The 17,726-nt window shown below is 46.3% G+C and overlaps 1 protein-coding gene across 3 annotated transcripts in view; it reads right to left on the bottom strand.

Annotated features, from left to right (window-relative positions):
* Nucleotides 1-17,726, bottom strand: part of NAV2 (neuron navigator 2) — a 365,169-nt gene that overhangs the window by 235,773 nt on the left and 111,670 nt on the right. For all 3 annotated transcript variants that reach the window (XM_036325651.1, XM_036325652.1, XM_036325653.1), the window contains exon 2: nucleotides 7,622-7,739. In XM_036325651.1, coding sequence (XP_036181544.1) covers nucleotides 7,622-7,739 — 118 coding nt within the window. The remainder of the gene's footprint in view (nucleotides 1-7,621; nucleotides 7,740-17,726) is intronic.

The following is a 17,726-nucleotide window of genomic DNA, read 5'->3' as shown; positions in this document are numbered from 1 at the left end:
GTGAGACTTAAAAACAGCTCATCCAAGGTGCCATGGTAAGTCCAAACTAGATCTGGGATACTCTTGAAGTCATAGTAGCTTTTACCTAGTAAGAGAAGTGAAAGCAAGTGGGTGCACTGAATTAACTGGAAATCAAATACCAATAACAGGGAAGAATGGGCCAGTCTCCCATGGTGAAGTGTGGAGGACGCCCTGCAGAATGAGCCCAGGATATCTCTGAGGGTGGAGTTTGTGATTGTAGCTGCCCCAAAACAACAGTACATGTGGAGGTCAGGACACTGGCTCTTGGGGAAGATACTCCAGTCTGAATTCCACCTCTACAGATCCTCAGCTGTGTGACCTTGGCCATGTCACTCTACCTCTCTGGGCTAAAGTTTCCACATCTATGAGATAGAGCTCATGCTACCTATGTCACAGGAGGAGCTATGAGAAATAGATTACATAATGCCAGTGAAATGCTTAGCACAGTGCCTAGCACACAGTGTGTTCTATAAAGGTGGGCTTATGACCCACCTGGGGAGATCTTCAAGGACCCAATGAGTTTTCTCAAGAGAACACTGGATTAGACATTTTAGAAAGTCTCTTCCACCACTGCTTCTCCTACTCTCAAAAGAGGTGTCACAGAGCATTTAAAGGCACATAAGCCCTGGTCAGTGTGGTTCAATTGATTGAAGCATCATCCTGTCCACTAAAAGGTTGTGGGTTCGATCCCTGGTGGGAGCATGTGCATTCTCTCTCTCTCTCTCTCTCTCTCTCTCTCTCTCTCTCTCTCTCTCTCTCTCTCCCTCCCTCCCTCCCTCCCTCTCTCCCTCCCTCCCTCTTTTTCTTCCTCTGTCTAAAATCAGTTAAAAATAAAAAGCATGTAAAAGATGCACAATGAATAGGATTTAAATGAATGGATATTGGTTCTTAAGTTCACCAGGAAACACAGCCAGAATATAACATTCCTACGTAAACTCCACAAGAACAAGGACTTCCATCTCCTTTGTTTCCTACTGTAACCCCAGAGCTCTGGGCAGTGAGACACACAGTGACCACTCAGTAAATATTTGTTGAGTGGCACTAAGGAATGAATACTCTGACCATTTCAAACAATCAAAAGTGATACTGCCTGTTTTGTCCTCTCACTTGTAAATATAGATGTGCATATTGAAAATTAAAAAAAAAAAATGATCCTTGACGAATGTCACTCCTGCATCCATGAGAAACAATGGCAGCCCTGCACTGTGACTGTAGATTTTGATATACCACACTCGAGAATAAATTGTAGCTTTGGGGCATCAATGACACTCAAGATATCTTCCAACTGGATACTCATGACGGCCAAAGTCATTGGATTCTGCCCAGATCAGCATTAGGTCATTAGTGTCCATTAAAGCGAAGGATGGATAACTGAGATCTAAGAAATCATTTTAAAGATTATTTATGTATCTTCCAGATAAATGAAACCAAAAGCTTGATCTAATTACTTCTCTGATTCCTTTTCATGGTCTGTCCCCTAAACCATAGTCAAGTACTCCTTGAATTCAAATGATCACGTCTTATGAGCCTAATTCTGCTATTTACAACATTAAAATAAAACCGTGGGATGAAGCCTATTCCTGACCACGTTAAGGGGTGCATGGGAAGAGATCAAACGACTAAGCCCAAACTCAAAATAAACACTGAATAAAAATGCAAAGCGAGTCTTGGACATCCTGGCTTCCAATTTCATGTAATTTAAAGACTTCTCCTTTAAATTCTCAAGTGTGTCCAAGGTTGTCATAAATACTTAGAGTGATAATAGCAGTTCTGATTCTGCTAGTAAAAAGGAAGAAGAACTTGGTCTTCAGAGCCAAATTTATTAAATCTTGTAGGGGGTCTTTGGCTATAGCCCCAAAGCAGATAACCAGATGCAAAGGCATTGGTCCCCAAAGTCCTCAACTGTGATTACAACCAGCATTCAATGGTAATTTTTTCATCCCAGCATGCTCAATACATTCTTAGCCCATTAATGTAGTAACTTATCAACACTTTAGTAACTGGAAAGCATTAGTGTACTTTTTAAATAAGAAAAGTGGCATCAAACTCATTACTTTTCCAAAGATCTCCTCTGATAAGTTCAGAGCAATTCACCAGCCCATGCATCCATTCATGGTCCTATGTATGTGGGAAAAGAGAGAAACTGGCTGCCCAGAAAGGCAGGTGACTTACCCAAGATCACTCAATGCTAGTAGGTCATCAAGAGAAAGAAGGTACACTCCTGCGTGTTCGAATTTCCTGGTTGTGCTCAGAGGCAGCCCAGATGGTGATAGAAAATAAGCTATCAGCTCTCTTCACCTCTAACAGGAAAGCTGTTCCTCTAGGTCTGGGCTTCCTCCTTCTCTCCAAGCCTCTCGGTTCATCCTGTTTCCCTCCTTCTCTCTCACCTCTTTCTTGTTGTTCTCCTGCCTCCGCCCCTTTCCTGAATCCAGCCCCTTCTGGTATCCTCCCTGAGTGACAGAAATGTAAGCAGGAAAGGGGAGCTGTCTCTCCCTCTTGATTCGTGCTAGTTATCCTGGCCTCGTAAACCTTTCTACTAACTCATGGAGATGGCACCGCGATGGCAACTGCTGGCTTTGGGCAGCTCATGACTCAAGAGGGTAATCACACTAATAAGAGGTTGAACTCAGAGAGACCCAGCCCTCGGTCACTAAAGGAAGGATGCAAAGAGGCAGCAAAGGTCCATTTCTGCCCCAGGGGCGGATGGCAATGATGGAAAAATGGAGACCCAAATAAGCCCCCTATCTAGGAAGCCCACCTCCAGGTGGAATAGATGAAGACTTAGATAGGAGCAGTGTCCGTGAAAAGCATTTAGCTTTTCCTTCAAGTCATTCCCCAACCTGAAAATCAGCTCTTTCAACCATTGGCTCTTGTACTGAAGCTAAAGCTCAGAACTCACTGCCTGGTACTGGGTAGCCCTGCCTGACTTTGCCTTGTTGACCCTCTGACTCTATGCTCCAGCTGTTTTACACATAGTTTCCTCCACCAGGAATGCCCTTCCTGACTGCTTCACCTAGTAGCTCCACCCTAACTGACTCCAAGTTTAGCTTATAGGAAATTCTTTATAGGTAAATTCCCTGGTTCCCCGCCCCCCTCTCCCCACACACACACTCAAAATCATGGGTCAGGCCTCATAGCACCACAAGTCCTTAATCATTATGCACAATACTCCTCCAGGGTCTAGCGAGAGGCTGTCCCTTAAAGGGACAATCTCCCTTCCTGCAAGTATTGATGGGCCTTTATTGAGATACTTTCTTTTTAACTTTTTATTTTGAAATAACTTCAAACTTGCAGAAAAGTGACAGGAATAGTACAGAGAACTCCTTCATCCCTTCTCATTTTCTCTCCACCACCCCCGCCTCCCAAATTCCTTTTTCTGTATAGGGCACACTCTTTTGCTGAATTATTTTTCTGTAGGCTACATATATCGTGTCCTTTGCCCCTTATACCTAGCATGTATTTTCAAAGGACAAGAATATTATCTAACAGCGGAGTTAGAAAATTCAGAAAATTTAGCATTGATATAATTCCAATGTTCCAATTCTGTCAATTGACATTAAAAAAAAAATGTCCTTTATAGCATTTTATTCCAGGCCAGGACCACAAAGTACATTCAGCTGTCATGTCTCATTAGTCTTGAACGATCTCTCAGCTTCCTTTGTCTTTCACAGCACTGACGTTCTGGAACAATACAGGCCAGCTTTGTTTTTAATAGAATGTTCCACAATTTGGGTTTGCCTGAGATTCCTCAGGATTAGTTTCAGGTTTTCCACCCCTGACTGGATTCAGCATCAGTGCTATGTTCTCTTGGTTATGACACAAGGAGCACATTGACATCCATCTGTCCCTTACCAGTAATGTCATCTTGACCCCTGGTCATGATGTCTGGATTCTCCCCTGTGTGGTTACTATATTTCCCTGGGAACTAATAAGCAATTAGTGAGAGACACTGAGACCATGCAAATAGTCTGCTCCTCATCAAACTTCCTTCTCTCGATTTCTGTAACCATTGGTAATTCTCGCCTTAACTAATCTTTACCGAAAGGTTGTGCTTCCCTCCACATTTATCGGTCAGCATTCTCCTGGACAGTGGGGCCCTCTCTGCTCCATTGATGTATCTATCTATCTGTCATATAGACTTACAGAGTTCCATTTTGTTCCACAGTTATAATCCATGACCATCCTCAACTATTTTGATGCTCTCATTGTCCCTGATTAGATTGTTTTTTTGTCGCCCTGGAGGAAAGAACTAGTTACTTGTATAGAGATACCACCAAGGGGGTAGATTTCCACCTAATGAAAGAGCTTTTGAAGGATTCCAATTCTCCATGTTAGATCTAGTTTCCTGAGCAGGTAGTAAACTGCCCATCATATTATTTAACAGAGTCTATTAACTGCATACATGCATCAGGTTGGGGCTTTTAAAGGTCCCTTCCTAAACTTAGAGCTAAGAGTTGCAGCAGAGTCCTAGAAAGGAAGAGGGTATGACATACAGTTTAGAAGAATGTTCAGAAGAATACCGAATGTTGAGAAGGGGAAACCTCCTGGCCACCTGTTGGAAAAAATTCGACCCAGACTTGCAGAAGCAGGGGCTGCAGTGCATAAAATTCTCATCCTTAATCCTTGCTAAATTCTGTGAACCCAGAAAAGAAGATGACGCAGACCCAGGGCCAGGACAGCAGCCGGTGGAATGATAGAGGTCCCTCCAGCCTCTCCTGCAGGGCTGCTGGCCTGAGGGGCAGCCTGGTCACGGGCACTCACTTGAGCCTCTGACGCCTACTTCAGTAGCTCCAGGCCCAGAGGAGTAACAGTCTAGCAATGCTGATGTCGTCTGAGTAGATTCAGGGAAACAACCTCCTGAGTAACAGGAAGAACCATGCTGGCTTACATTTCTGTAGCACTATGTTTACTGAATTCACAACATACATACTACCATTCACCACTTCTGGGCCCCCGACAGACATCACTAATCTATCATGACACACTGACACTGCTACCAAAGCCTCATCATCCTTCTCCACAAACCTTTCTAGGCAGCACCTACCAGGTGCTATCCAGGAACACTTCTCAGTTTTTAAACATATTTCATATTTGATACCTACCTTGCATTTCATAAAACTGCCACAAAAGCAGACAAAGCAGGCATGGCTGTGCCCATTGTGAAGAAGGGGAAACAGAGATAGCAGAAGTTAAGCGACTCTTCGGAGGTCCCACAGTGGGGAGGGATGGAGCCAGGATGAGGGCAAGGCCTCTGGGCACGGTCCTCTCCCACTTTCTGTCTTTCTGTCTGGGCTGAAAGCAGAGAGGACTCCTGGTAGAAACACTCTGCATGGCCCAAGACTCAGTCAGAGTTGGTCCATTACATGATGTGACCCTGCTGAGATGGGGAACCAAACCCAGTTCAGGTGCAAGTCATCTCTTACAGGCAGGCCTTTCCAAGGAGATACTACTCCTTGCAAGGTTACAAGCCTTGCACACATGCCTCCAGTCCCAGGAAGGAGCAGAATGCTGGCCACAGTCAGTGCTCCATGACTACCTACTGAACTGAAGGGAAGAGAGGAAGAACCTTGTACTGGGTTCAGTGTCTCTGAATTAACAGGGGGGTATAATGCCGCCAAGCACAGAACAGAAGTTTTTGAAGCAGACTCATCCAGCTTAGATTTCCCTTGCCCACTAGTGATGTGATATTGGGCTACTGGTTCATGGACCTCAGTTTCTGCATTTGTAAAATGGGAAGAATACTGCCTACTTCATAGAGATGTAGAGGAAATTAAATGAGAGAAACATTCAAAAGAGCTTGGTAGGAGTGATGATAAAGAGGAGGAGGAAGAGGATGAAAAGAAGAAAGGAGTGTGGCAGATCCAAGAATCCTCTCACCTAAGTTTAAACCCTTGTACAATATTCTCCTGTTGAGTGTGGTGGGACCAAGGGTTTATTTATTTTTTTATTATTTTTTTAAATATACTTTATTGATTTTCCACAGAGAGGAAGGGAGAGGGATAGAGAGCTAGAAACATCGATGAGAGAGAAACATCAATCAGCCACCTCCTGCGCACCCCCCACTGGGGACATGCCCGCAACCAAGGCACATGCCCCTGACCGGAATCGAACCCGGGACCCTTCAGTTTGCAGGCCGACGCTCTATCCACTGAGCCAAACCGGTTACGGCTCAAGGGTTTATTTTTAACCAACAGGATATGGCAAAGGTGATAGGATGGTACATTATATAAGGTTCTTTCTCCCAACAAAAACCTTTTTTCTCTTGCTGATACTGAAGACGTTGACCAAAGTGGCCATGTTGGAAGACCCATATGGCCAGAAGCTGAGAGGGGCTTCTAGGACCTGAGAGGGGCCTCTAGTGAACAACCAGCAAGAAGTCAGACTCACCTCCTATACCTGCAAGGAGATAAATTCCACCAACTCTCTGAGTGACCTGGACCCCTCCCTGTTCAAGCCTCCAGATGAGAACGCAACCCTGGCCGACACCTGGTCTACAACCTTGCACAGGCGCCCCACTAAGTCACGCCTGCACCCCCAGTACACAGACACTGCGAGATCATAGATATTTATTGTGTCAAGCTGCTAAATTTGTGGCAATTTGTTTACAGTAACAGAAACTAATCCAGGGAGGAGAGGAGAAAGGAGAGATGGAAAAGGAGGACCAAAGGAAGCTAGTCTGAAGAACCCCATCTCAGGACAGCAGGGAAGCTTCTTTCACCTTGAGTGGCAGCCACAGTCCACAAGTTTTAGCTAAGGGCTGACATGCCTGTGTTTTCAGGCACAGCCCCCACAGATGTGAGCAGAGTTACAACTAAACAAGGCTACTTCTCACACTTGAAGGGTAAGCAACTTTCCCAATAATACAACATCCAAGGGGTTGTCCTTTCTCTGTGCCTTCTCTCTTGGCATGAGTTGGCCGTTGCCAGCAACAACACTCAGCCTAATGCCATATATCTGACCCCCTGCCTCCTCGGTCTGCTGAGCTCCTGGGCAGGACCCCTGGGCACATCCCTTAAAGCCCAAGGCAAAGCTGCCCTCCTGGACCAACCCTCTCCTCCCAGCACATGGCCATGGCATTAACAACCCCACCACCCAGTTCCCTTCCCCTAGTGCTAAAACCAGAACCAGCCCTCTCCAGAGTCTGATCCTTTGACTTCTCAAGCCCAATTAGAGTTGGCAGGATGAAACCAACCTCATGTTGCTTTTTAAAATCTTTTTATTTTTTGGAAATATTTCCAGAGGAATCCCACACAAAAGGTACCAACAGAGAAGGGGCAAGAATGAGAGAATGTGAGAGCCAGAAAGACAGTAGGAGGTCCGAAGCGGGGCAAAGAGCCCCTCCCAAACCACCAGCATCTTCTAGCCTTGGCCAGAGTAAGTCTTTCTTTTCAGAGGATCAAGATGAGATTGCTATGTGGGTGATCTTATCAGGAAAAGGGAGCTGGTACCCACACTCCCTGAGCACCAGCCAAATAAATTCTCAACATATGGGACAGAAATATCGTATTTCTCTTAGAGATTACAGTGTTCCATTCCCCTTGTTCTACTCGACCCTGCTCCACAGTGACTCATCCATCCCCAGCGTAAAATCTGCTCTTACCCACAACCTGGATGATCTGAGCCAGGAGGACACCGTCCGTCACATCTTGCTGGAGATCCTTGATGAGACGTTTGTGGCCTGATTTGGCTAGATAGTGATTGGCCCAGTCCGTGTAGATCTGCAAAAGAGCAAAGAAGCAACTTTAGGAAGCCAGTCGGACCCCATCTGGTCTGAGGCAGCTGTTTGGGCCTGTGTAGCAGCCCCCGTCCCGCGGGCGAGCTGTCTAGGGCCAGCCAGTGCCATTAACATTCAGGGCATTGTGCCGAGGGGGCATTCAGCAGCCATAGCTGGGCTTTCGCCTATTGAGAGATCTGCCGTCAAGGCTCAGGGAAAAGCTAAAGAAAGCTTCAAAACACGCAGAGGCCTGAATGGGCCAGGGGACACGGAACTAAACAGTCTGCGCCAGATGCTTTGAGAGGCTGAGGCTCTAAATGCAAGAGAGGCCTCCCCCACCCCACCGCCGCCACCCCGCCCCGTCCAATCTTTTTCTCTTTATTGAGAAAACGTATGGGGAGGTTACCACCCAATAGGCATCTTTTAATGGGCCATTTCTGGGTATGAAGGGCTATTGAGTTAACCGAGTTCTCAGGAGCCTGGGTCCCTTGTAAAAAAAAAAAAAAAAAAAAAAAAAAGCCAAGTACGAAAACACAGAGCCCCTCAATTACTCTTGTGTGAGTGGAGTTATTGATGGCTTCGCAGTAATCTCAAATTTAATCGGTGTAATTGAAAAGCCAGGCATCATGTTCACTGTTGGGATTCTGTGAACAAAACCCAGCAAATTCCAGCATATCTGAATGCAGCATTGGTGTACACCGCACTCCGAAAGGCAGAGGCTGGGTCGCCCATGAGATCAGGAGCGCAGACCCCTTTGCAGCCATACACAGACCTGCTCCTCTCGGTCACACAATCAGCACAAAACTATGTTTTCTTCCAAACAGGCCAACAAGCATGGAAAAGCTCTCATTGAAAACTTTCCTAACTGACATAAGCCAAATGAAAACACAATTTAAAACCTCCTCACCAATTTTGAGTGCTAAGCTCGATGCATGGATTTCTGAGCTAATGGAGGGACATGTAGACCCCATTTGTCAGCACTTTTTCTCCCCCAGAGTGGTACAAGCAAATGACTACTCAAAAAAGATAACTATCCTACCTCAACTGGGCATTTATTAGCACCAACAGTTCACAGACTAATCCATATGGTGTCTGCATCCAAATGATAAAGGTTATCATGGTATCTTCAGCAGTCGGCCTGTAGACCTCCTGTGACTAAAGAGCAGCGGGAGCCCTGCCCTCACCGGGACTCTCGCCCTCCATCCTATTCTTCAGAACATCCTGCCCAGAGTACTCTCACACAATGGGGCCCTCCTTGCCTCTCAGGGCCCTGGGATAGGGTCTGTCGGTCAGGGCCTGATCTTGCAAAGCAGAGAGGGGGCACCTCTGACTACTCCACCTGGGACTGTGAGGGTATCATCCCCAAAAGGGAAAGGCAGGACTGCATTTGCTATCTCCTCAAGACCTGAGAACTGATTAGCCCTGCCCACCCCACCCCTACCGGGAAGCCCAGTCTTCCAGTGCAGAGACCCACAAGTGCACTGCGCACTGCAGCGTGGTGCTATTTCACACCTGGGACCGCCCTTAAATCCTCCTCACTTTCCTTCCCTGTGACTTCCAAGTTGTCAGAGATTAAAAATCTAATAGAGCTAAAGATCATTTTCAACTTTGTAAGCATTGAGAAAACTAAGGAAATGGTGTGCCATCTTGATCATCACAGTGGCCAATCTGAAAAGTCAAGGATCATTAAATGAAATTGTTAACAGGGTGGGAGGGAGGGAGATAAACATTGAAAGGCAAAGGGCCAGATCTGTGTCCAAGTCATGTAAGTAGCTGGTACACCAGGGAGAACTTTTAATGTTACACAGCAGTCAGAAATGGCTCTGCCAAAGAAATGAATCTCTCTACATCAGGCTGTTTAAAACAAGAGCTCTTCTTCTCTGAGCTTTAATCCACCAACACACCGCTGCCAACTTAATCTCCCAGAGCACAGCTCTCATCTGATCGCCTGCTCAAAAGATCATCAATGACTCCCCACTTCCCATTGAATTAAAGTTCTCAGCGATCACACTGAGATTCAAGGACGTCCTATTATCCCCTGCTCTTCCCCAGACCATGTCTGATCCTTTTGCAGAGGAGGCAGTGCGTGTGGAAGTTAAGCGCATGGGTTTTAGAATCGACCAAGTCAAGTAGGCCCCTGGCTCTGGGCAAATGAATTTCTATTAGCTTTGCTCAGACCTCAGTTTTATCCTCCATACAATGGAGATTATGCCAAATATGTTAGAAACAGGGAGTGGCACATTGGGAGCCGGCCAAACCCACCTGACATGTGTTTATAAACAAAGTTCTACTGGTACGGTCACACCGTTGCTGTCCATGGCTGCTTTCACTCTACAATGCAGAGTTGAGTAGTGGTGACAGAGACCTTTCGGCCCACAAAGCCTCAAATATTTACTACCCAGCTTTTTACAGAAAAAAATAAAATTGCCACTCACTCTGTGTTACAGCGACTGAAGGAGATATGTCTACACATACCAAGTGCTCAGTGGTAATGATTATGCTGACCCTTAGGAAAATGACAAACCTCACACTTCCCAGTCTCCAAACGCATGCCGGCCCTCCCACCTGAGTGCCTCCACCTAGGGCCACCCTTCGAGGCCCAACCCAATGCCAGTCCCCAGCCTCCCTCCCATGAAGCCCCTTGTGAGTCCCTGATTGCATTCCGAGCTGCATATGATGCAGAGTGTAGAGAACTTGAACACTGGAACCACTTTCGCACCCTCACCATCATATTTCGGCAGAGACTGTGTCTTGCCCATCGTTGCTGCCTCACAGGGAGGGGGCACACAGCAGCAGGTCGGTGAGTGATTGCCCCGTTGAGCTGAACAGAAAGAAAAAAGGGCGAATCCTTGGGAAACTGATTACATTTGAGACTTAAATAATGTTTTCTCGCAGTGAATCCTCCTCAAACCATGATCTCAAGTTTCTTTATCGATTGAAAAGAGCAAGGAAGAGAGAAAATAAATCACTCTATAGCTCAGGTTCATCAATCAGGATCCATCCAACAAGAATCATTAATTATCTGGAGTTTCCCCTCCCCTCCCTCGTCTCCAGCTCTCAACTTTTTGCATAAGTGAGTCACAAGAAAACACCCAGGTTTATTTTAAAAACCAGTTTCACAGGCCATGCTAAGAAGCCCTGACATGAGTCAGCCCCATCTACGTCACTTGCTGTCTCAGTAGTTCATGCAGTGAATACCATTCTCCCAAGGGGCACCCTTGGAAAATAAACCCACAATATCCCCAGGCATCAAAACAGACTCCCTCAGGGGATTGCACAACTCAGCAAAACTGGAGCTGGGTACGCGTGAAAGATTTTAGGCAGCGACTAAGCTAAAGCATGCAGGCTTCCTGTCTAAGCCTCAGACACTCAGAATCCGCTTCTCCAGAGCTGTCTCTTTCCCAAAGTTCTGGAGCCTTGAGGGCTGCTATTACTTTAACCCTGAGTCCACTGATCCATGATCTATGAACGTTCAGAAGAAATGAACAGCAAAAAGAACCACACAAGAAGAAAGAACAAAACCACCGTCCCCACCCCCAGCTCCAAAGAAACGAGTCTAGAGAAAAGCTCTAGAATCATTTCACCCTAGCATCTGAGGTGTCTTTCCCATTGCTTCCCCACTCTGATCCCTCCACCTCCCTGAGCTTAGCTCTCTCTCCACCCCCAGGCTGCTGTCAAAGGCTCAAAGAAATAAAAGGGGGAAGGTGATGGCAGCTGAAGAGTGACTTTGTTTTGATTCACTTATTACCCCTGACAGAATTTCAAGGAGCATGCCAGTCATTTGTTTGCTTATAATGCCACATCCTTCCATATCACGCAGGCTGAAATCAAAGAGGGAACATTTTGACAGATCGACTGAAGTAAAGAACCTGATTATTAGCTGTAATAAGAAAACATAATAATCACACTGTGTTAAACCAATGAGGATAATAAGTTTATACTGCAATTAGCCTTCAAGTGAAGTGTGTGTGTGGGGGGGTGGGCGAGGGAAGGGGTGACATTCTAAGTAAGGAACCCAAGAAAAATGCCACAAAACAAATGCACCTATGGACTCAACTATAAATCCAGACCCATATGCCGGACAGCCTGATGGGGCTGGAAGGCAGTGGTAGCATTAGGATAGTGGCTCCGGGAGAAGGGTGAAATGTATCTCTTGGAAGGAAATGCCAGTGTGAAGAGAAAGTGAGCCAGTCATTTAGCATCAGAGGTGCTTTCCGGTCGAGCAGTTGTAAAGGGAACACTACTGTTTGGCCTCCATTCAAGAGGTCTCGCTCTAACTATGGCCATCATCAACATACTATTTCCATGACTGAGCAGTATGTGATTAAATGGTTTAGATCTGCTTGTTCTGAAGTACAAAAATAATACTGCAACAATAGCATAGACTGTTTACCCAGAACCTGAATACCACTAAGAGTGATTATCTAATTATTCACAATTTTATGAAAATCAAAATGAGCCATTTGTTATCAAGGGTAAAGCTGGTAACACGTTCACGTCTGCATCCCCAGCATCTAGCAAGGAGTATGCTACCTACCCCACAGGTGCAGCCACATAACCTTTAAACTGCATGGGGTGGTGGGTGGGGCCTGAAATCAGCTGGTGGCTTTTCCCTTGCTCCCTGGTCTCTCAGAAGAGTCCCATTCTGCCCGATGTCCTTGGTGCCACCACATGCCCACCCGGAGGGCAATGACTCTCCCTCCATCCCACCTTTGCCATCTTCCGATGCATGACTTCAGTCATTTGTGCTTTTTCATAAATTCCAGTAATCATAAGGGCAGAATGCCCTTGGGAGCTGGTGTGGACAAGGACTGAGATCTGGCTCTGCCTCTTACCAGCTGGGGGTTGGGGTTGCTCACTTGTGTGACAGTGATGAACAGAGTTGTTTTATGGATTAAATGAGAGCATATGTGTCTGGCACACAGGGTTAAATAAATGGTGCTTATTCATATGCCAATTAATAAACTCTAGGCTATCTAAATTCTGGGGAATAAGTTATTCTAGACTGTGGAGAGTTTCTGAGAGCCACACATTTTTATTCCATTGGAAATCTTTCCCAAATGGGTTATCATGATCCCTGCTTTTTAAATGAACCCAGTTTCACTTTTTCCCTGATGGCCCACAGACATCGCTATGAGTAATAGTGTTTGATGCCCTTAGGGCCTGCTGAGTTGCTGGGCCTTCTGTAAAAGAGCCAGTTCCTTTCAAACTGGGTGTAAAGTAAGAGAAAGTACTGTTCAAGTAAGAGGCTTGATGGGACTTTGTGGCACCCCTCTGAGCTGCCTACAGGTTCAGGAGAGAAGGCTTTTGGCTCTCAGCTGGTCTCCAGGCAGGTAAGGCTGCTGGGAAGCTGGGCTCCAGGAGCCCCAAGGTGTGACTGGGTTGTGTGTTCCTACCTGAGCACATGTGGAATGGTACCACCAGCCCTCCCTCTCGGCATACGTTTTGTAGTACGGTTAAGGTTTGCAATACGGCCAATGTGAACTTATTTATACCAAGGAGTATACATCTCTGCCTGGACCCAGAAGACAGTACATAGCAGCGGGAAGGGAGGAACCCACTGCTGCTTCCTCCCTTGTTATCTCCAGTAGTCTACTTATCCACAACTACCAGAGATACACCCTGATACCTGCCCACTTGTGTGTGTACATAGCAAGTGGCTAGAAAGAAGGGCAGGGCTTATCGCTAACCTGGATTTCCATCTTGCTCCACATCCTGGCACTATCCTTACTCCTGCTTTACCCATGAATATCAAGCCAAGATCCACTGCTTAGAGCCGCATGCTCACTCGGTGCTTTACGCAAGCACTGCCTGAGCAGCTGCCTGCACTGGGTTCTGCTCTCGCTGCAGTCTTTTGTAGTGACTTCAAATGTCTGTAGTGACTTCAGAGAACACCTGCTAGTCAGACCACTTAGGTTTCAATCATGCCACAAGCACTTCCTGGCAGAGTTATCCTAGACAAATGACCTAAACTGCCTGAGCCTCAGCGTCCTCGTCCATAAGATGGATCAACTGCCTATTCAGGTTATTGTGAGACAGTAATCTAACAGTGCAGGGCACAGAATAAGGGCTCAGTATGTGAGCTATGATGATTCCCAGGAAGAAGAAGACATTCAATGCAAGCACTTTGCAAACAATGGATTCCTTTAGTTCTTGCTACTCTATTGGGAAAAAGATATTATTTCCTCCTTTTAACAAATGAGGAAATTGAGGCTCTGAGGGGTGACATGACTCTCCCAATGTCACATGACAAGTATGCCAGGTTGGGAAGAAGTAACTAGCTCCTAATGATGCCACACTGCTGCTGAGAAGCCGGCACGGGAACACCAGCCATCGAAGGTCAAGTGCCACAGCAGTGTGGGAAAAGCAGCAGGAGAGGGCAAGGCTTATTGCACAATAGCCAATACAGTGTCACCCTGTCCTGTCCCTGGGAACAGAGCGGCCGCTTGTCACTCAGGGCTAACAGATCCAAGAGGGGAGCTGACACTTTCCCATGTCACCAAAGCACAAAGCAAACATAACTTCACAACAGTGTCACAAAACTAAAAATGCCAATAGGACATGGGTGCAGGACTGTATCCAAACAGGGAAACACTCAGGAGTAAAGTCCCCCAGTTCCAGTCTGAAGTGGGGCAAGGCCAGCCTGAGACCCTTGCATTGAATGCCGGGCTGGGCCTGGGAACGGCCCACAGCCACACAATGGCGGCATTGTCTGTCAGGGACAGGAACAAGCAGCAGGTGGGCGTGCACAACAACTCCAGAGGTTTTGAAACTGTGCCTTTAGGAAAATAAACCAGGCTGGTGAACGTGTTGGGGAGGGACTGGTGAGATCTTAAGGATGAGCATGTAGGCGCTTGCTTACTCCACACGTTGGGTTAACCCACTTTCAGTGCCTATGATCCCCCCTTTTATGCACTCGGTTCTCTTGGGACAGGCATCGCTCTGCACCACATTCATAGTAAACACAACACTTTCCCATTCACTTCCTCACTTGGTCACCATCACCTATGCATGAGGGGTAGGTGCTTCTGTAGAGAGCCTACTGTGTACCAGGAGTTTACACCTGTGACCTCATCTATAATCTCTCCCTGCTGGAGTGACAGCTCCAGGAAGACAGGAATTTTTATGTTTTATTCACTGAAGTTTTCCAAATATCTAATACAGTGCCTGGCACGTAGTAGGTGCTGACTAAATATCGGTTAAATAAATGAATGATCATCCCCATTTTATATACTGGAAAACAGAGGCTCTGAAAGGTGCACAGGGTCCCAGAGCTAAGAACAGAGGCCACTCCCTTGGCCCCAGGCAGCCTGCCAGGAGCTCTCACAATGGCAGAGTTGCAGCCAGTTCTCCTGGGGCCTCCCTGGAAAATCAAAAAAGGGCAGGCGAGGATGAAGATGAAATTGCTCCTGCTTGCTTCCGAATAAAATGGGGCCCCTCAGCAGTGCTTCCTCTCACCCCCTCCAACCTGAGAAGTGAGATCGTAACAACTTTCAACCACAGGTCTAACAGCTCAAGAAAACCCAAGTGTCAGAGCCCACTTGGAATTTTTCAAGTATTTTCTGGCCCTTCCCGTGTTCATTGGTCACTAATCCGGCATGCTCTCCTTCCAAGTGCTTCCTCTACGGCTGTGGTGGGGGTCGGGCCCTTCCTTGCAGGTCTGGGGGCAACTGCTGAGCACTTTCACAGTAATCATCCCAAAACCCACAGGAGCTTCTCAGTGCTGCCTGGCAGGGTGGCCACACCTGAGGGGATGGTGACAACCTGGGCAATAATACAGGCCTCTTTCCAGTCTGCTTCTTAACTGACCTTTTACGTATAGGCCTCTATTTGGTCTTGCAAATCTCCACAGCTCCCCTCATCTGCACACTGACTCTGGGTAAAGAGATGCCAGCCACCATGCCTCTCGGTCACTCCCATCCAGCCCAACTGCATCGGCTTAGCTTTCCAGGCACAGGCTCTTCCCCAGCCAGGACCCTGGAGTCCTGGGTGACCTCGGGCAGGTTGCTTAACCTCTCTGAGTCTCAGCTTCCTCTCCAGGGGATTTTGGACAGACAGAGGGAAATACTAGAGCTAAAGAACCCCACATATATTTGGGCACAGAGTATGCCAAGGTTTGTAACCTTGGGAAAACCATCCTTCTGAGTCTCAGCTTCCACATCTTTAAAATGGGATGATGATCTATTATTCCATTGTCTATTGAGGGCTATTGTGTCTAATGTTTGCAAAGCTGCTTAACACAGTGCCCAGCACATGTTTAATGTTAAATGTTAGTTCCCTTTCCTGCCTTTCCTCCATGTCCCCAACCCATGAATCTCTCAGGCCTACTTCTCATACCATGGGCTCCAGGCTGCATTAAGCTTCAGCCCTGCTGGTGGGTTTTCTGGCCTGGCATGTCCTCCCTCATCTCGTCCACTTAGCAGGACATTGCCTTCTCCTAGAAACCAACCCAGACTGCCAGGCTTCTTTTCCTTCTCTGAAACCCTACTGTACTTACAATTAAGCAACCCTGTGTGTCTGGCTCCCCAGCTGCTGTGCCTTTGCCCACGCTGTCTTCTCTGCAACCAGTACCCTCTACCTCACCACCTGGGAAACGCCTACTCAGTGTCTTAAAACCTAGTCAAGTGTCAATCCCTGCAAAGCTATTCCCAACCCACCTTCTCATTCCCAACACAGAATTATTTGTTCCTTCTTCTTCGCTCCAAAAGCACTTTGCACATGCCTTTATCATGGCTATTATACCTACCTACTCACATCTCTCTCAATGAGGGCTTCTTAAGAGTAGAGAACAAGTTTTATACATCTCTGAAACAGTAAGATGGAGAACATTAGAAGCATTAGAAAGGTGAAGAAAGGTGCACAGGGTCACAGAGCAATGTCTGACTCATGGCAGGGGCTCAATAAACAAACACTTGCACCCCTATGCTCATAGCAGCGGAATTTACAAACAGCTAATATCTGGAAACAGCCCAAGTGCCCTTCAGTAGATGAGTGGATAAAAAAGCTGTGGCACATTTACACCATGGAATACTATGCAGCAGTAAAAAAAGAAAGATGTCTTACCCTTTGAGACAGCATGGAGGGACCTGGAGACTATTATGCTAAGTGAAATAAGCCACTCAGAGAAAGACAAGTATCACATTATCTTGTGGAATCTAATGAACACAATAAACTGATGAACAAAATAGATGCAGAGACATAGACACATGGAACAGACTGTTAAATCTCAGAGGGAAGGTGAGGGAGGGTGGGTGGGAGAGAAGAGATTAACCAAAGAACTTGTATGCATATATGCATAACCCATGGACACTGATAATACTCTGGTGAAGGCCTAGGGGATTGTGGGTGTGTGTGAGTGGGGCCTAGAAGGGGTCAATGGGGGGAAAAAGGAACATATGTAATACTTTCAACAATAAAGATTCAAAAATAATGAAAAAGAAAAAAACAAGCACTTATTGACTTATTGGAGGTTGAATGGATGGACAGAAAATGAAGGAACAGATGGATGGAGGGGAAATAGACTAATCAATGTTCAGATAGATGGACATATGGATGGGTGGGTGGAAGAAAAAATAGATGAATAATTAAATGGGGAGATGGCTGGCCAAATGGATGAATGAATGGATGGGATGGATGAATGAATCTGTTCCTTTCATTGTCTCGATGCCAAAGTCCTTGAAATCACAAAAGTTGATGTACCTTTTAGATTAGTCTTAGCACAAGGCACAGAACAGGAACTGATAGGCAACACTCCGCTATGAGAATTCCCAGCAGCAGCATAGCAGGGTCCGCCTGATAGTGAATGCTCAAGTTCTTTTTTAAAAGACAGGCACACATTACTAGAGCAGGCAGGTACTAGCTCAGGAGTCAATTGTTAAACTTAGAGGAAATTTCCAAGTGGGTTGTTAAACACAGCCATTATTTACAAAGAAATATCAGAAAGAGAAATTAAGAAAATCTAATTTACAACGGCATCAAAAAGAATAAAATA

This window comes from Myotis myotis, unplaced genomic scaffold (genome assembly GCF_014108235.1).
Source record: "Myotis myotis isolate mMyoMyo1 unplaced genomic scaffold, mMyoMyo1.p scaffold_m19_p_10, whole genome shotgun sequence".
NCBI classification, from domain to species: Eukaryota; Metazoa; Chordata; class Mammalia; order Chiroptera; family Vespertilionidae; genus Myotis; species Myotis myotis.
Note: the sequence above shows the minus strand (reverse complement) of the source record. Positions and strands in the feature narration are given on the sequence as shown.